The following is an 18,453-nucleotide window of genomic DNA, read 5'->3' on the forward strand; positions in this document are numbered from 1 at the left end:
GTCCGCGTCCGGTGCGGGATTTCTGCGTCCGCGTCCCGTGCGGGATTTCTGCGTCCGCGCTGACGAGGGCCGTCCGGCCCATGGTCTCCATGCACCCGTGGCGGATTTCAGCATGTGCCCTTGGCCTCATGACAAGAAATAGGAGAAGTTCCTTGTTTAGCCCCTGAAAGGGCTTGTATGTAGCCGGCATGATTTCCTCGAACTGTGTGAACGGATTTGCCGGGGAGCCGCTGGGGTCTGCGCGTTCCTGGGGAAATCTTCCAGATTCAGCTTCCCGCAGGCGAAAGGCTCTGTGCGTGTTCTCGGTGGTGTCCCTTCGGGTGCGGTTAAGCCTCGATCGGGTGCGTGTGCCGGTCACGGTGCTGCGGCACGTGTGCGCACAAAGGAGCGGAGCGTCCACTTCCCGTGTCCCTCGCGCGTGAGGGGTCGCGGGACGGCTGCGTGGGTAACTCCTGTTCTCCGTGTCTTGCTCCTGGCCACTGCTGCGGACGGCTGCTGGGTTTTTTAGGTCTTCCAAGAGCCGACTTGCGAGTCCGCTGATTGACTGTACGAGCGTGTGCCTGATGTTACGTTCACGTGTGCCCGGCCGGCGTTTTTTCTGACCCGCGTTGGACGTAGGGGCTCGGCACACGTGCTGACGTCCCGCTCTGTGCCCGCGCGCCAATGTTCCCATGGCCGGGACTTAGGTTGTCGCGCGCCCTCCCTCACTGATGCCGTCGGATCCCTCCCCGCGGGGATCGTGAGCTGCTGCTGGACTCGCACAGTCGGGGACCCGCTGGCCGCCTGCTGCTGGACTGGGTGCCGGGCAGGGCGTGGGCTGTTCCCGTCCCCGAGCTGCGTTCTTGTCACCTGAAGTGACAGCGGCACAGGGACTTCTTGCTCTCCCTGGAGCGCGGGAAGGAGCGCGTTTTGCGTTTGGAGGGAGCGCTGACCTCCTCTGTGCGGGGCCGCTGGGTTCGGAGGTCCCGCCGTCTGCAGGGAGAGTCGCTGCGAAATCCCCGCGGGAGCGGCCGTGGGGGTCCGGGAGGCGCTGACGGCCGGCCCGCTGTGCCCCTCTGCTGCAGGCCTGTGGGTGCCCGCTCTACTGGAAGGGGCCGCTGTTCTGCAGTGCCGGGGGAGAGCGCACGGGCGCCGTCTCTGTCCACAAGTTCATCGCCATGTGGAGAAAGTGAGTCTCGGGCCTGCGCGCTGGGGGCGGGTGCCGGGAGGGGAGGCTTGTCCCCAGCCCTGCGCGTCCCGGGGCAGCTGCCGCCTCACGGGCTCACACTGCTGTGGCCGAGACGGCCGGAGGATGGAGCTGAGCCCCAGGGCACGTGGCTCGCTGTCCTGTCCCCTCCGGCCAGCGCGTGACGCACGTCCTCGTCCTTGCAGGGTCCTGCAGAGCTGTCACGACGACGCCGCCAAGTTCGTCCACCTGCTCATGCGTCCCGGCTCGAACTACCTGGTGCAGGAGGACTTCATCCCCTTCTTACAGGTGCGCCTGCGCCACTCGCCGCTCCCCTCCTCCGGGCCCGCCCCCGTCGGCACCACACAGAAGCCAGGGGTCGGGCTCCCTTCCCTCAGTCCTGCTTCCCACAGACGTGGCTCAGGGACCCGCGCCTCGTGACTGTGATGGGACCCCGTGTGCCACGCGGTATAGGTGTGTGAGCGGAGGGGCCACGTGTGCCACGCAGTGTAGATGCGTCAGCGGAGGGACCACGTGCAGTTCCAGAGCATGAGGCCACAGAGACAAAGGGACTGCAGCCCTTGGCTGTGTCATCTGATGCCTCAAAAGAGGCCGTGGTGTTCCAGAACATCCTGTGCCTCCCTTCAGGCCGAGGGCATCGTTGCACAGACAGAGCGTCGAGGATGGACGGTTCTTTTGTCCTCGGATCGTCTGTGCCACTGTTCTGAGTGCCAGGATTATTCCAGCACATGTGACCTAAAGGCCGTGTGACCGTAGCGCGTAAACCGAGGGCATTTAAAACCTCCCTGGGGACCTCGGCGCGGGCCCTTGTGTCTTCACACGCGTTGAGTCCCGGTCAGCGGTCGGAGATCACGGGGCTCGCTGTCGTGCACCGGGGCCGTGTGGGTTTCGCAGCCTCACTCCCCCGGATTCTGTCCTGTGAGCAGCCGTAGGGCCGGAGGGACCCGTGCGCAGCAGCCCCGTCCCTGGGGAGGCGGCAGGGGCTGGTGACAGACACGGGGTCCCGTGCTCGGCGGGCGCCGTGCGAGTCCCCGAGTACCGTCTTATGTTCCGTGTGCAGGACGTGGTGAACACGCACCCGGGCTTGGCTTTCCTGAAGGAGGCGTCCGAGTTCCACTCTCGCTACATCACTACCGTGAGTACACGGGCGCGGCCGGCTGCTGCGGGCCCCCGTTCCAGCCCCGGCACCCACAGGAATGAGCGGCCTGGGCCTCGGGCCGTGGCCCATCTGGACCCCGATGTTCTCACCCACGGATGAGATGTTGGCCGCGCCTGATGAGCGGGGCTGAGCACGGGGTCTTGAGAGGCAGGTGGCCTGGGACTGAGCCCGTGCGTCCGGACGTCCGTCGCCAGCACGGGGCGGGGGTGGGGGTGGGGGGGACGTCCCGGAGACCCGTGTGCTCTCCCTCCCTGGGGGCTGCTGCCGCTCACCTGGGACCCCGTCTGGGCTCTCGGGAACGCGTGTGGCCGCGCTTCGGGCCACGAGGTTCGGAAGCACTTGCGTCCACAGCCCAAGCGTCCGGCACGCGCAGAATGGGTGCCGCGGCCTCACCGTGCCCCGGCGCTCTGCTGACGGCCCTCCCTCCTGCAGGTGACACAGAGGATCTTCTACTCCGTCAACAGGTCCTGGTCGGGGAGGATCACGTGCGCAGAGCTGCGCAGGAGCACCTTCCTGCAGGTGGGTGGCCGGCCGGCGGGCACGTGGGCCTCCGTGCGTCCCCACCCCCGTCCGCCCGCCTTCCTGTCCGCCCTCCTCCGTCTTGGGTCCGCTGGTCCCTCCGCCACCCTCCGCCGTGGACCGTCCACCCAACGCTCTACCCGTCCATCCGCCCTCCACCCCACACCATCCGTCCTGCGCCCTCCATCCTTCTCCATTTGTCCTGCGTCCTCCGTCCTTGTGCCATCCGTCCTGCGTCCTGTCTTCTGCTCTTTCCCGTCCGTTCTCCATCTTCTCTCTTCCAGTCTCTTCCATTCCTTCTCCATCCTTTTGTCTCCACTTGTGCGTCCCCGTTCTCCGTGCTCCTCTGCCGCGACCTTCCTCTGTCTCCTGTCCTTCTCCTCCCATTCTCTATCCCGTCTCCCACTCTCTTCCATCTGTCCTCCGTCCGTCACCCATTCGTGCCCCGTTCTCCACCCTCCTCTCTCCGTCTGTACCCATCGACCCACGCATCCTGCAGGAGAAATGACCCCTCGGCCGTGGGGAGCAAGGTGTCGTCTTCACTCAGGTTCGGTGCACACGTGGGCAGTCGCGAGGAGGGCGGCCGTCCGCCCACGTAAAGAGGCCCGAGGCTGTGAGAGGCTCGGCACTCGCAGGGCTGCCGCGTGTCGCCAGCAGTACGCGGGCTGAGTCTCGGGCACAGCCCTGACGGCAGTGCGCTCCCGACCTGGGTGCTGTGCTCCCAGCCTCAGGCCTGACTTGACCGGTTCTGGGCTCTCCAGGGACCCCTGGGAGGTCCTACCCGCAGGAGACGCGGCTGCCGTGACAAACACCCTGTTGGGTTTGTTTTGGCAGAATGTGGCGCTCTTGGAAGAGGAAGCGGACATCAATCAGCTGACAGAGTACTTCTCCTACGAGCATTTCTATGTCATTTACTGCAAGTTCTGGGAGCTGGACACGGACCACGACCTTCTCATCGATTCCCAGGACCTGGCCCGGCACAATGACCACGGTGAGGGTGCGGCCTGTGTGGGACAAGGGGACCGACGAGAGCGGGTCCCTCAGGCACCCCGCCCTGTCCAGTACCACCGGCCATGGCCGGCTCCCGGGGCCTGCGGCCCAATGTCTAAAACTGCCTTCCCCGGTCTCCGGGAGTGGACTGTTCCTGCAGGACGTACATGTGGGAGACACAGGCTGCACACGCACGAGACACGGGAGGGACAGGGACACACGTGGGACGTGCAGGACACACAAGATGGGGACAGACGTGGCTCACGATGTACACAGGAGACGGACGCACACGCGCGGGGTGCTGACCTGCCTGCATAAGGAGGCTCCAGCTGTACGAGCGCTGGTGCCGCGGGGTTGCCTGCGGCAGCCAGGCTTGAGGCTGGGCTGCGACCCTGACCTGGGTGTTGTGCCAGGAAGGCAGGCGGAGGAGCTCCGAGCTGACGCCGTCCCGTGCGGCCCACAGAGGCAGGTGTCCGGGAGGAGCCGTGTGTTCAGTGTTTGCCTGTGTGCATCCGGGCGAGCGGTCGCGGTCTCTGGCTGCTGTGACGGGGGCCTAAGGGGACAGCAGACGATCCTCAGGGCGTCCAGAGTCGAGGACTTTGCGGACCGTGTCCCGGGAGGGCTGTGCAGGAGTTTGCGGAAGGACTTGTAAGCAGTGACCACAGCCCGGGCCCTCGCACAGCAGGAGCGCACCGTCCCCCAGCTCCGGGGACCAGAGGCTGAGATCCAGGCGGGGCAGGGCCGTGTCCCAGGGGAGGGTCCTGCCCGCTTCTGGGGCTCCAGGCGTCCTTGGGCCTGTGGACGCTGCCCTCCCGTCTCTGCCTCCATCTTCCCGCGGCTTCTCTTCCGTGTCTGTGTCTCCTCTTGCAAGAGACGCTGCATTTAGGGCCTCCGTGATCCAGGATGGGGTCATCTCAGGGCTTTCTCTGAATCACATCTGCCAAGACCTGTTTCCGTTCAAGGCCGCACGTCCGGGTTGCAGGAATCAGGACTTGGACGTGGTTTTCTGGGGAGGCACAATTCAGCCCGTTGTGACACCCAGTCATCTCGTACCCGGGCGACCTCCATTAAGGTGTAGGATGCGTTGGGAGATGTGGAAAGAGACGGTCTTCGTTCCTCCGTCTTGTGGGTGCCGGGATTGGTGGGTGCCGAGCCGTGGCCCTCCAGAACTGCCTCGCTGGAGGCGCGCTCTCCGGGTCTCCAGAACGGGACCGGAGGTGCCAGTGGGGTCTTTACAGAGGGCATTACGGTAACACGAGGTCAGTCGGTGGCCCTGATCTCCTAGGACGGGGGTGTCACAGGGAGAGGGGATGGGGACACAGACACACACGCACGGGCGACCGCGTGAGGACACGGGGAGCACCCGGGGTCTGCACGGCCCGGGGCGAGGCCTCGGGAGAGCCCGCCTCGGCCCCGCCTGGGTCTCGGGCTCCCCGCCCCCCGGGACGGGGAGAGGATAAGCCTGTGTTGTCTGAGCTGGCCCGTCGCGGTGCTCTGTGACGGCTGCGGCAGCGGAGCGACGCGGTGCTCTTCATTCTCGTTTGTCCGCTTGTAGTTACAGACGTTGGCTGTGACCACAAAGCGAGAGCGTTTGCAGGCGGAGCATCTGAGCGCGACTCTGCTGGTCACACTGCCTCTGTCTCGGTGGCCCCGGGGCGGCTTTCACTCTGCCGCTCTGATTGGGCTCCATCGTGGGGACGGGAAAGCTGTGGGCAGCGCCCTGGGGGGGACACACGCGGGACAGGAGGTTCCCCGGGTGCCACCCCCCCCCCCCCGGGCTGGGGGTCGGCGTCTCAGAGCCGACCGGCCCTCCGAGCCCCGGGCGCCGGCTGCTGGGCCCCGGCCGCGGGTGTGTGCGGGCGGCTCACGGCCTGACTCTGTCTCTGCAGCCATTTCCACCAGGATGATCGAGAGGATATTTTCGGGGGCTGTGACGAGGTACGTCTTGAGGTCGTCGTCTTGTGCTTGTGGCCAGCGTCCTGTGCCTGAGTCCGCTTCTGTCTCACTTGTTCCATAACGTGAGCTGCTTGTCGAGGGCGAGTGCCGTTGTCGTGGCAGGTCGTGAGGAGGACACATGTGACAAGGACCTTGTCACACAAGCTCATAAATAAGGGAGGATACGTGCTACTGTCACGTGAGCTCACAGTGGAGGACATCTTTGTCACGGGAGGTTATTATGAAGGGAGACACGTGCCATTGTCACACAGGCTCGTAAGGGGAGACACAACTTTGTCATGTGATGTCACTGGGGGACGCACAGAGTTCTGTTACACCAGATCGTAAATAAGGGAACATACCTCTTTGTCACGTGAAGTCATAAGAACGGGGGGCAAACACCATTCTTGCATGAGGTCATCAGTAAGGGGTGGGGGAGGACCGGCCCCACGTTGGTGGGTCATGTCAGGCCCTGGGCGTCTGAGGGGGCCCTGGAGTAGGGGCATCAGAGGCCATGAGGCGGCTGTGACTGAGGCCACAGAAGCCACCCCTGCCCCGTCTGCAGTCCCAGGGCAACCTCTGCGGGCCTTCCCCAAGCGGGAGCCTGGCTTGGGACAGGGCCAGACGCAGGGAGGCGGGCAGGGCCTCTCACCTCACCTTCTCCTCCCGACGTATGTTCTGTCTGTTGGTCTCCACCCTGAACCCAGGGGCAGAAAAGTCCAGAAAGAAGGAAAAATAAGCTACGCTGACTTTGTTTGGTTTTTGATCTCTGAAGAAGACAAAAAAACTCCAACCAGGTACGTATTTGATGGCTGTCCCGGTACAGCAGTTGGAGGCCGAGGGCTAGCGGCTCTCCCTGAGCATGGGCGCCACCAGGGGTCCATCCAGGCAAGGCCGGTCCCTGGAAGGGTCCACACTGGGCAGGGCCGGCCTGGATGGCGTCCTCCCTGGGTGCAGTGAGGCCCGGTGGGTTCAGTCCCCAGCTGGCGCTGACCGTCTGTCTGTGACTGCAGCATCGAGTACTGGTTCCGCTGCATGGACCTGGATGGGGACGGCGCGCTGTCCATGTTTGAGCTGGAGTACTTCTATGAGGAGCAGTGCCGCAGGCTGGACAGCATGGCCATCGAGGCCCTGCCCTTCGAGGACTGCCTCTGCCAGATGCTGGACCTGGTGAAGCCACAGAGCGAAGGTAATGTTCCTGGAGATGGAACGCCCCATGTGAGGGGATGACCCCTCGTGAGGGACGTGTCGTGTGAGGAGAAGTACCCTCGTGATGGGATGTTTCCGTGTGAGGGGGACACATCGTGTGAGATGTGTCCCTGTGTGAGGGGACACGTACTGTGAGGTGATCTCTACCCCCCGCCCCTGTGAAATGTGATGCCCCCCCATGTGAGGGGATATCCTCCTGTGTGAGGGGACACATCATATGGTTGATTTTTCCCCCTGTGAGCTATGATGCCCCCCATGTGAGACGTTCCCCTTTGTGAGGGGACACATTGTGTGAGGTGGTTCCCCCATGTGAGATGTGATGCTGCCTCCACCCATGTGACATGTCCCCTTGTGTGAGGTGACATGTAATGTGAGATGATCTCCCCTCACCCCCGTGAGATGTGATGCTCCCCCCATTTGACGGGATGTCCTCCTGTGTGAGGGAGACACATTGCATGAGGTGGTTCCCCCTGTGAGCTGTGATGCCCCCCCATATGAGACCTCCCCTTTGTGAGAGGACACATCATGTGACGTGATTTCTCCTCTCCCATGAAATGGGATGCCTTATGTGAGGAGATGTCCCTCTGTGTGAGGAGATACCTTGTGTGAGGAGATGTGTGTGTGAGGTAACATGTCATGTGAGATGTCCCCATCTGAGGGGGCATGTAATGTGAGGTGATCTCCCTTCCCCCCCCCCGAGATGTGATGATGTGATGTCACCCCATGTGAGGGGATGTCCTCCTGTATGAGGGACACATCATGAGGTGATTTTCCCCGTGAGATGCGATGCCCTCCCCCTTGTGAGATGTCCCCCTGTGTGAGATGTCCTCGTGTAAGGGGGACACATCCTTTGAGGTGAGTGTCCTTCCCCCGTGAAATGTAATGCCATGTGTGAGGAGATGTCCACCCTGTGTGAGAACACAAAATGTGAGAGAATGTCCCTGTGTGAGGAGACATATGATGTGAGGTCATCTCCCACCCTCCCCATGAGATGTGATGCTCTTCCGTGAGGGGATGTCCCTGTGTGAGGGGACATGTCTTGTGAGGTGATTTTCCCCTGTGAGCTGTGATGCCCCCTCATATGAGATGTTCCTCTTGTGAGGCGACACATCGTGTGAGGTGATTTTCCTCCTGTGAGATGTGATGCTGCCTCCCCCCATGTGAGAAGTCCTCTTGTGTGGGGAAGTGTAATATGAGGTGATGTTCCCCCCCCCATGAGATGTGATGTCCCCCTGTGTGAGGGGACATGTAATGTGAGGTGATCTCCCCTTGCCCCCGTGAGATGTGATGCTCCCCCCATTTGAGGGGATATCCTCCTGTGTGAGGAGACACATTGTGTGAGGTGGTTCCCCCCGTGAGCTGTGATGACCCCCCCATGTGAGACCTCCCCTTTGTGAGGGGACACATCGTGTGAGGTGATTTCTCCTCCCCCATGAAATGTGGTGCCTTGTGTGAGATGTCCTATGTGAGGAGACAGGTTGTGTGAGATGTTCCCCTCTGTGAGACGGCACGTAATGTGAGGTGATCTCCTCCCCCCGCCAGGAGATGTGATTATGATGTTACCCCATGTGAGGGGATGTCCTCCTGTATGAGGGGACACATGAGATGTGATGCCCTCCCCCTCGTGAGATGTCCCCATGTATGAGATGTCCTCGTGTGAGGGGGACACATTGTGTGAGGTGATTTCCCTTCCCCTTCCCCCATGAAATGTCATGCCCTGTGTGAGATGTCCCCCTGTGTGAGGAGACACAATGTGAGAGGATATCCCTGTGTGAGGGTGACACCTCACGTGAGATGTCTCCCTGCGTGAGGGGACACATAATATGAGGCGATCTCCCCCCCCCATGAGATGTGATGCTCCTCCACGAGGAGATGTCCCTGTGTGAGAGGGACACATCGTGTGAGATGTCCCTCTGTGTAAGGGGACACATAATGTGAAGTGATCTCTATCCCCCGCCCCTGTGAGATGTGATGTGATGCCCTCCCAACGTGAGGGAATGTCCTTCTGTGTGAGGGGACACATCGTGTGAGGTGATTTCTCCCAGTGGCTGTGATGTCACCTCCCCCCCGTATGAGATGTCCCCCTGTGTAAGGGGTACCCGAGGAGACATTCCCGTGGTATTGTGTCCCTACCTGCGTGAGGGTAAGTCCCCTCTGTAAGATGTGAGGGGCACCCCATGTGAGATGTGCTCGTGTGAGGGGATCCCCCCGTGTGAGATGTCCTCTGTGGTATGCCCGCATGTAAGGGATACCCCATGTGATGGGATGTTCTACCTGTAAGATGGTTTGCCTCTGTGTGAGGGCACATTTCCCTTGAGTGAGGGGATTCCCTCATATAAGGAGATGTCCCCATGTGAGGTGTGATACCCCGTGTGAGAGACACCCTTGTGAAGGGACACCCACTCAGGGAATGAACATCCCTACTCTGAGTTGGTGACGGGGCTGAGGGGGCGGTCTGGTACCAACCATATTGTCACAAGACCCTACTCAGGACTGGGTGAGCTGGTGTCACGTGTGACGTGAGCACCCGGTTTATCGGTGGTGGTCACTGTTGGGTGTGGAGACAACACAGTGTGTCCCGGCTGTCCACCTTCCCCTGTCTCCTTCAGGCCCCGTGTGTCCCGCCTCGGCTCTCACCTGTGCTGAGGGCCCTGTCCTGTTGGGCGAGCATACTGGTCCTGCCAGGGTCAGGAGGGCAGATGTCCCTGACTCCACGTGTCCCTGGATTCCCACCTCAGGGACCTCAAGCCCAAGTTCCTGGTGTGGGGCGGTGCCCTGGGCACCTGTCCCCTTCTCCTCCCCTCCTAGGATCCTACCTGGGATCCTCCTGGCATCCCGCAGCTGAGAAGCCTGTGTCCAGGGAGAGGCCAACTGTGCCACAAGGAGGGACCCCGGGACACTTCAGAGGTCAAAGGGACAGAGGGAGACGTTTCGCAAACTGTGATACGTAGATTAGTGTTGTTTCCACGTTGTGGGATCCTGGTCGGCGACTGTTTATGGTCTTTGAGAGTCGTTCTGGGCCATCACATCCAGGTCCTCCTCCCCAGCGGTGGCTTTCTTCCTGTCCTTCCGTCCCGCTCCGTGATGTGTGCCTGGGTGCCCCCTGGTGGCCCGAGACTGTTCTTGTCTGTCTTCTGGCCCATTCGGGGACCCCCGGCTTCTGGTCCGCAGCGCTCCGGACCTAGCCTCCCGCCCACACAGCAGCCACCTCCCGCGGCCGCCTTAGGCCCAGCTGGGCAGGAAACGTGGTATTGCGCCACGTTCTCTGAGCCACGTCGGACGCCGATTCGCGCGAGTCCGTCTGGGCCTAATCGTCGGAACCGTCTCGCGTCCTGCAGGGCAGATCACCCTCCGGGACCTGAAGAAGTGTAAACTCGCCCACGTGTTCTTTGACACCTTCTTCAACATCGAGAAGTACCTCGACCACGAGCAGAAGGAACAGGTCTCCCTGCTCAGGGTGAGTGTGGCGAGGAGCACGCGGGGTGCCGGCCGCGTCCGCGCCGCGTGACACGCGTGTTTTGTCCAGGAGAGCGCCAGCGAAGGCCCCGCGCTGTCCGACTGGGAGAAGTATGCGGCCGAGGAGTACGACATCCTGGTAGCCGAGGAGGCTGCAGGGGAGCCGTGGGAGGACGGGTGAGCGTGGGACGGGACGTGGGGACGGCCCGGAGGGACGCGGGTGGTAGGTGGGCACTGGGCGCCTCCCTTCCCGTGTCCACCTGACTCCCAGCGGGCTCAGGCCGGAGACGGTGGCTCGTGGCGGCTGCCTGCCCGCGTCCTTGGGGCGCCGGGCACGTTCACGAGACAAGCGTGGGCAGCTCTGGGTGGGGAGGAGAAGGTGCCGCTGGGTGTCCTGAGTCCCGCAGGAAACGCACACACACGCCCGGCTGCGGCCTGGGCGCGGGCCCGGCCCCAGAGGGGCTCTGAGAGGCCCCTTCCCAGGGTCCCGGGGGCTGCCGACCCGGGACCCGCGTTCGCAGAAACCCCAGAACCCTGGCTGTGAGAGCAGGGGGGCCCGGCCCCGGCCTGTCCCGGGACTCCGCATCTGCCCCTTTCCCGGACACAGGTTTGGAGGTGCTCCTGCTCCTCTGCCCCCAAGAGCGGGGCCCAGGAGTCCAGCCAGCAGGGACCGGGGCAGGCCGTGCCGTCAGGCTGCGTGAGGCCTAAGGCCCAGAGCCCGGCCCGGCCCCATCCCCCCGCTAATAGCCCTCCTGCCCACATGCTCCCCCGGGCTCCCGGCCCGCATCATGGCCAGCTCCCTTCTGTCCCGACCCTTGGGTCACCGGGATCCTGGCACATCGCATGGCCGGTCCCTTCCTCCCACCAACTGAGGGGAATGCTCACAGCCCAGGGCTGGGTCCCGGAGAGCCTGGCTTGGACGACGGCCCAACAGACCCCCCATGCGCCCCCGCCAAGAGTCGCCGCGGCTGGGAACCTTGTCCTTGGCATTTGCTCATGAGACCAATGCAGGGAGCCAGGCCTCGAGGCCCCTTTGCCGCCACCGTCCCCTCCCCCGTGACGGAGTGCATGTGGGATCGGCGGGGGTTCCTGCTCCCAGGCCTGTGGCCCTTCCCAGTCCCCGCTCCACTCTCCGGGCCTGGGCCTTCAGGTGCGTACACAGGCCTGGGTTCCACGGTGGGGACGCAGGTGTCCCACACACTCCTGATGGGCGCTTGTCACACGCATGTTCTCTGGTGCCTGGGTGGGGGTCAGGCAGGGTCAGGTGTGTTTGCACACGTGGTATACAGGCCCGGACTAGGACTGGAGCCCACGGTAGGGCGTCCCCTCCACCCTCAGGAATGGGACCTCCATGCGGGAGCTCTGGGTTTGGTGGCACAGGGCTGCCTGCTCAGGGGTCCCAACCCCCAGTTCGAAGAGGATCTCAAAACGGCAGGGGACACTTGGAGCGACCCCGGGCCCTCCGCAGTCAAGTTCGGGGCAGGGGCTGGGCTTCGCCCGGCAGTTGTGGTTTTCCTGGACACCGCAGAGGCGGGACCCGCCGTCCCCTCACAGGCTGTGCCCGCATAACCTGTCGGCAAGCCGCGGCTGTTGGTGGGTGCGTGGGGGACTCGTGTCCTGGCTGAGCAATTTCCCGGCTCCAGGTGGCCCCCTGCCGGGCCACAGACGGTTCTCATCTGGTTCTGGACAGATGTGAGCAGCGCCGCCGCGACCACCCCCACCCTGGCCTCGTGTGGACATGGGTTCTCACGTCTCTGGGCTCCGTGCCCAAGGCCGCGGATCACGAGGGGTCACCTGTAGACCTTCTGCAGAACCCGCGCAGTGACGTCCCACGTGGCCGCCCTGGGGACGGTCCTCGCTGGCCCGCTCGCTGGCCCGTGTCCTCGCGGTCTGTGTGTGGTGGTTGACAGGTCAGCCCGTCCCGGGCGTGGCCCCTTGTGCCCGTTGTGTGTTTGGGTCTTCGCCGTGGTCGGTCCCCCGGGGGGTGTGCTGGGTCTTTGTGCTTCTGTGCCTTGGGCCGTCCGCTCTCTCACTGAGGCTTCCGGGCCCCGGGTGCGAGTTCTGTCGGATCCGTGGTTGGCTTTCCCTCCGCACTCGCGGCCCTGTTTGTTGGAATGTGTGTCCGAGACGCTGCTCACGCGGAGGAGGTTTTAGGTTCCCGTCCGCTGCCGCCTCGGACTATGCCTCTGGTGTCCGGGTCACACACTGCTGGCCTTGCCCCAACCCACCGCGACCTGGCCCAGGATTTAGGGCTTCCCGGTCCACGTCCCGGTCCACGGCCTGTGCTGAGTTGCCGTGGGGCCCCAGCGGAGGGTCCAGGTTCCTCCCCCGGTGCTGGGGCTCCGTCTGGGGCGGAGCCACCCACGGGGCCAGCACGCGTGATTACGGTGAGGCGTGCGTGTGCCCTTCTCCCGACCGTACCAGGTCTGCTCGCGTTTCCGCAGGAGTCGTGGAACCCGCCTGTGGCTCTCGGGGACAGGCCCGCGTGCCCAGGGCCGGGTCTCGGGTGGCGGTTGGAGAACGGAGTCCCCGGCCCTGCTGGCGGGAGGGGGGGTTTCGGACCTGTCTGTGCTCTTCACCAGCCACCCGTACCGGCATTGCGTCTGTGGCTGCGCCGAGACCCGGCAACCCGTGGTCGGATCCCACCGGCGTTCCTTCTCCGGTCGTGCCGTCGGTTCCTCGGCCGATACGGCTAATTTCAGGATAAGCTTGTCCATTTGTACACAACAGCAGGGGAAGGTTCGATTTTCCCAAAATCCCAGGTGGGGTGGAGACGGCCGGTCTCGAAGGTGTCCTCACCCACCAGCGTGTCTGTGTGCTCGGGTCTCGGGCTCTTAGCCTGGACCTGTCTGTGCTTGGTCACGCAAGCGCTTCTTGACACGGGGTATGAGAACGGTGCTTTAACCCCGAGGTCGTGGTCGTTCGCGGGACGCGCGCACTGTCCCGGCGCATCCGTCCGCGGCGTGCACGTGTGTCCACGCACCTGCCGGCCGCGGGGGCGTTTGCCTCGGTGCTTTGGGACTCCGTGTGGACAGGCGCGTTGCCGGTGAGGACGCCTTCTTGTTCGCTGCCACGCTTCTAGAACATCCGCGACAGTGCGGGGCGCAAGGGAGCGCGTGTCCTCCTGCGGTTCCCAGTCCTGCACGCACACGGGTCGTTACCGACCCCAAGCTCTGATGTCGGCCCAGAACACACGCGGCCTCCTGTCCGATGCCCTTGGCTCCGGCACCTGTGGATACTGGCCTCGGGAGGACCAGCCTCCCACACCCCCGAGAAACCCCGCTCAGTCTCCAACCCCGTCCACAAACTTGATCTGTGGCCTCGTACCTCGTGGCTCCGCGTCTCGTGCTGGCGTCCAGGGAACACTGCCGTCCGAGTGCAGGCATGCTCCTGCTCCTCCCTTCAGGAGGAAGGAACCCGCCAGGGACCGCTCCGGGCCTGGGGCTCCCATGCGGTAAGCTCCCAGCTGACCGGGGGCTGCCGGCAGTGTCCCGCCCCGGCCGGGACGGCCCCTGGGTGCTCACCCTCCGCTCCTTGCAGGTACGAAGCCGGGCCCAGCCCCGTGGACCAGAAGCTGGGCTCCCTGAGGTCTCCGCTGGCCCAGAGGCCCTTCTTCGAGGCGCCGTCCACCCTGGGCACCGTCGACCTGTACGAGTACGCGTGTGAGGACGACGACCTGCCGCCCGCGTGACCTGGGCCCAGATCTGGACGCAGAGCCACTGTCCTGTAAAGGACAGGACTGTTTGATCGTTGACCTTTGATAGAAAATGAAGTAATTTGTATGGGATGAAAAGTTTTTTATTTATCCAACACGGAAGCCGGTCCGGTGGTCATTGAGCGTGTGTCCCCGCGTGTCCGGCAGGAGATGCTGTCCGTCCGTCCGGAAGCCCCTGGCTGGGCCCAGCGGGGAGAGACGTGCCGTGTAGGTCCTGAGTGCGGGTGTGTGGAGACTCACCGGCTCGGCCGACCGTCTCCTCGGAGGGGAGCGACGGCTGCAAAGGGGCAGCCCCGGGGGCGTGAGCCGTGCACCGACCCCCGGGTGTTGGACGGTCCTGCGCCGTTCTCATGCGTCAGTCAGGAACATTCCAGGGGCCCCGGGACTCTCCGTCCGTGCACAGGCGCGTCTCCGGGCGCCGCCCCAGCCGCAGCCCTGCACGCGGGGTACGGGATGGAGCACGTCTCGTGTGTACTTACGTGTTCGTGTCAGTGTACAAAACGTGTAAAGTTAACTTTTATTTGGTGTGTGTAGCAGTTTAAAAATGTTTTATGAGATCACGTTTGTATTTTCGAATAAAGAATTTAAGGATTTTCTGTGATGGGCTCGGCTCGCCCAGCCCACGACAGACACAGCACACAGAGATCACAAAGGGCACACATGCCAGGCAGGGACGCTACTGGGGACAGACAGCGGTGACACCACGGGAGACCATGCCGTGTGCACAGCTCTGGGGCACGGCAAGTCCAGCCGAGGGTCACGAGCCTTGGGGCCCGGTGTGTCTATCAGGGTGTCCCTCCTGCCGAGCTCTGCCCGCGGGCAACCCATGTTCTCGAGGCCACCATCAAGGGCTATGCTTCCCCACAGCAGCTGCCACGGTCCCGGGGAGGGGACAGCCAGAGGCACAGGTGTCCCTCCTGGACGGCAACCCGCCAGGCCCAGGTCTGCGCAGGTCTGAGCTCCCCAGGCCCATGTCTCCACAGAACAAACCCCTAGGCCCAGGTCTACACAGGGTCCCCCAGGCCTGAGCTCCTGTGCCCATTCTCGCCCGGGCATGACCGGCCGGAGTCCTCTCCGCGGCCCGACCTTGCTCTCCGTGTCCACTCGGGGCGTCCTCCTGCACACCGTGGCCCAGAGAGCTCGGTTTGGCACCAACACGGATCGGAGGCGCGGAGCCCCCTGCGTGTCGGGGTCGACGGCCAATGCACGTCCTGCCCAGCCCGCGTCGGACGCAGCCAGTTTGTCCCAGCGTGCAGGAGCGGAGCCGACCACTGGCCGCGGGCTCTCTGCACCAGACGCCGGGAATCGCCCAGCCGCGGCGTCCTGAGCCGGGAAAGGAAGCGCGGACGGCCCAGCCAGAGCCGCGCCACACAGGAGCATGCCCGCCGTGGGGGCCGGCACTGTGGTCCACAGCGGGCGAGGCGGCTTTTGGGACCTTCCAGCCAAGCACAGGGGTCGCCAGAGAAGCCGCAGGTGGGTAGGCACCTGGTGGGTCGGTGGGGGGCGGGGGTGCGGGCACCCCAGGGGCCCCAGTCCACGGTCACGTGACCCTCTCTCCTCACTCGCGGCCGGAGTGTGCAGGTGCGGGAGGCGGGGGTCACTGCCGTGCGCCTGGAGCCCCGGGGGTCTGCGTCAGCCACACCTGGACGCCATGGGCTCTGCAAGCCCAGGAACTCAAGTGGACCACCGAGGAGGAACTTGGAACTGCTGACGGAGTCCCACAGGGCCCGAGTCCTCTTCAGTCCGACGTGCCCTGGGGACAGAGAGGGTGACGCTCAAAACCACAGACACATGGACGGAGAGGTGGACAGCGGTGCACGCTGTGGCCAGGCTGGTTCCCACTCAGCGTGGGGTGGGAACACTGGGTGGGCTGCACAGTGGACGGAGGGCACCAAAGCTTGGCCAGGACGCGGGTGGGCGGGGGACACGGCCTTCTGCTGACTAAGACCCCAGGCTGACGCACAGACCCTGGCCCCCGGTGTCCGTGGCAGGGGACGGGGCTGTCCACACGAGGCTGCCGTGCCAGAGCGCCACTCGGAGGGCCGCACCAGACCCGCGGATCCTGGAGACCTGACTTGGGGGCCAACGGGCAGGAGCCAGATGCCGAGGACCCCAGGGCACCCTAAAACCCAGTGTCCTGAGCCAAGCAGGCCAGGTGATGGGCGCCACACCCAGCCTCGGGGCCCCAGCTCACCGAGGGAGCCTGGATGCAGCCGGGCACCTGGGACGGCTCAGGGCCCTGCCTCATCGCAACCCAGCAGCCTCAGACGGTCCACAGGCCACACACCGGGTGAGCTGCCGGACCACAGCCGAATCCCGCCACCCCCTAACGTGCGGACGGACCTGCCTCCACCCCCAATGGGCACAGAGGCCATTGTCACCCGGGAGACCCATCAGATGGGATGTCCTGCCTCTACACCACCCTGAGAAGCGTGGGCCGTGGCAGGAAAGGCAGGCCCGGGCCAGCGCCCCCACGTTGCCACCACCCACAGCGCCAGCCCACACCAACCTCGTGGACGGAGATGCCCTCCACGTCCACGTCTTCGTTGGAAGAGTTCTCAGAGTCCTCCGATGACAGGAAGTCGACATCAAAGACGTCCCTGCCGGAGACCAAGGATGTCTGCTTGCCAGGGAGACCAAGATAGGGCCCCAGGCTACAGCAGGGGCCGTGGGAGCCCAAGCCCTGGAGGGAACAGGTGTGTATGGCCCCAGAAAACACAAGACACGGAGAGACATGGACGAGGAACAGCCCTAAGTCACAGGCAACCAGTAACACCTCTAACGCTGTCACATCCCACCCTGCGCCGTGGACAGTCGTGGGCTGTGCTGGGCAGTTGGTGGTGGTGGGGGGGAGACGAGAGGAGTCCCCGGCTACACCCTAGAGCATGACCTTACAGGACAGCAGTCTCTGCACGTGTGCCAGACACAACCCTCTGCCTGCCTCAGACCCACACGCACACACGTCATTGCCTCAGACCCATGCGGACCGCCCCCAGCTTCAGACCAGCCCCGTCCCTGTCTCAGACCCAAGCGGGACCCACGTCACTGCCTCAGACCCACGTGGGACCCCCATCAGACCAGCATCCCTTCACGGCCATCCCAAGGCTCTGCTCTGGAGAAACCCGTAAGGCTGACCCGGAAACCAGGCAGGCAGAGGCCTGACAGGCTGCCCGCCGACGGCAGACCCTTGCACCCCAACCTGGAGTTCGAGGGCCTCACCTCTTGGACTTCTGGCCCTTGGAGGAATTCCGTGGCTCTCTGTCCCCCGCGCTGGAGCTGGCCAGGGTGTCTGGTGTCCAGGTGGAGCACGTCCCCACGGGCAACTCTGCGGGTGCCGGGAGTGGTCAGCCATGGGGCCCAAGGGCCACCCCTCCCGACCCTGGACACCCTTCCCACCTTGAGGCCGCTTGCTGTCTTTGCATATGGCGTCAAACGGGTTGGCGGCGGGCTCTTCCTCCCCCTGGGCCACGTAGTCTGTCCTTATCAGGGACTTGCGATAGACGAGCATGGGGTTCATGTCCCCTTCCCCAAACACAGGCAGGCCCTCGGGGATGGAGTCCTGGAAGTGGGTGAGTCTGCGGGCAAGGGAGCACGAGGCAGGGGGAGTCAGAGGACACCCAGCCCAGGTCCCCAGGAACCCATGGCCCCAGGCCCCCATGTTCAGGCTCAGGGCTGAGGCCCAAGGAACCGTGCTAGAGGAGCGCCACCTGGTGGCCACAGTCAGTGCTGCAGCCCAGAGCCCAGCGCCCCCCAGAACCCCAGACAGCGGCCCTGGTCAGTGCAAGGGCCCAGATAGGAGCCCTCACTCAGCAGAGAGCCTTCCGGTTTCCGCGTCCCCCGCCCCACCGGGCCACAGTCTGCGTTTCCAACCCCACACCCCCAGAGCCCATCCCCACGCCCACCATCCAGGGGTCCCACGTCCTGGGGGACTGGGGTACTCACGCAGCTTGTCGCTCTGCAGGGGGGATCTTGCAGGAGAACTCGGCCAGAACCAGCAGGAAGCTGAGGTTGGGGAACCTCTGCCGGGCCTCCTCCTCTTCAGGCACAGGGGACTCGGAAAAGGCAAACGCCAGCCCACGCCTGGGGACAGGGTGTGCAGTGGGGAGCTAGGGCAATGGGCAAAGGCAGACGGGGAACGGCTGGGGTGTCAAGTGGGGCTAACACGGGAAGTAGAAGGGTGGGGTCAGGTGAGGCTCAGGGCGCCAGGTGGGACTAACCTCAAGGATGTGGGCAAAACCGGGGAGCACAGCGTCAGGTGGGGTCAGACCGGGGGTGGGGGTCTCA

General features: G+C 64.2%; 2 protein-coding genes across 3 annotated transcripts in view; one reads left to right on the plus strand and one right to left on the minus strand.

Annotated features, from left to right (window-relative positions):
• PPP2R3B (protein phosphatase 2 regulatory subunit B''beta) overlaps window positions 1-14,180 on the plus strand; it is a 43,410-nt gene extending 29,230 nt beyond the window's left edge. For both annotated transcript variants that reach the window (XM_032880258.1, XM_032880259.1), the window contains exons 3-13: window positions 1,065-1,168; window positions 1,372-1,474; window positions 2,247-2,321; window positions 2,778-2,864; window positions 3,699-3,855; window positions 5,744-5,792; window positions 6,497-6,586; window positions 6,803-6,978; window positions 10,337-10,455; window positions 10,525-10,631; window positions 13,995-14,180. In XM_032880258.1, coding sequence (XP_032736149.1) covers window positions 1,065-1,168; window positions 1,372-1,474; window positions 2,247-2,321; window positions 2,778-2,864; window positions 3,699-3,855; window positions 5,744-5,792; window positions 6,497-6,586; window positions 6,803-6,978; window positions 10,337-10,455; window positions 10,525-10,631; window positions 13,995-14,145 — 1,218 coding nt within the window. In that variant the 3' untranslated portion in view covers window positions 14,146-14,180. The remainder of the gene's footprint in view (window positions 1-1,064; window positions 1,169-1,371; window positions 1,475-2,246; window positions 2,322-2,777; window positions 2,865-3,698; window positions 3,856-5,743; window positions 5,793-6,496; window positions 6,587-6,802; window positions 6,979-10,336; window positions 10,456-10,524; window positions 10,632-13,994) is intronic.
• A 1,704-nt stretch (window positions 14,181-15,884) lies between these two features.
• LOC116880836 (cohesin subunit SA-2-like) overlaps window positions 15,885-18,453 on the minus strand; it is a 52,104-nt gene continuing 49,535 nt past the window's right edge. The window contains exons 30-34 of the mRNA XM_032880260.1: window positions 18,112-18,249; window positions 17,566-17,744; window positions 17,389-17,494; window positions 16,679-16,772; window positions 15,885-15,922 (exon numbers count right to left, since the gene is read on the minus strand). Coding sequence (XP_032736151.1) covers window positions 15,908-15,922; window positions 16,679-16,772; window positions 17,389-17,494; window positions 17,566-17,744; window positions 18,112-18,249 — 532 coding nt within the window. The 3' untranslated portion in view covers window positions 15,885-15,907. The remainder of the gene's footprint in view (window positions 15,923-16,678; window positions 16,773-17,388; window positions 17,495-17,565; window positions 17,745-18,111; window positions 18,250-18,453) is intronic.

Source organism: Lontra canadensis, unplaced genomic scaffold, assembly GCF_010015895.1.
Source record: "Lontra canadensis isolate GAN:19392208 unplaced genomic scaffold, GSC_riverotter_1.0 scaffold68, whole genome shotgun sequence".
In the NCBI taxonomy this organism is placed as follows: Eukaryota; Metazoa; Chordata; class Mammalia; order Carnivora; family Mustelidae; genus Lontra; species Lontra canadensis.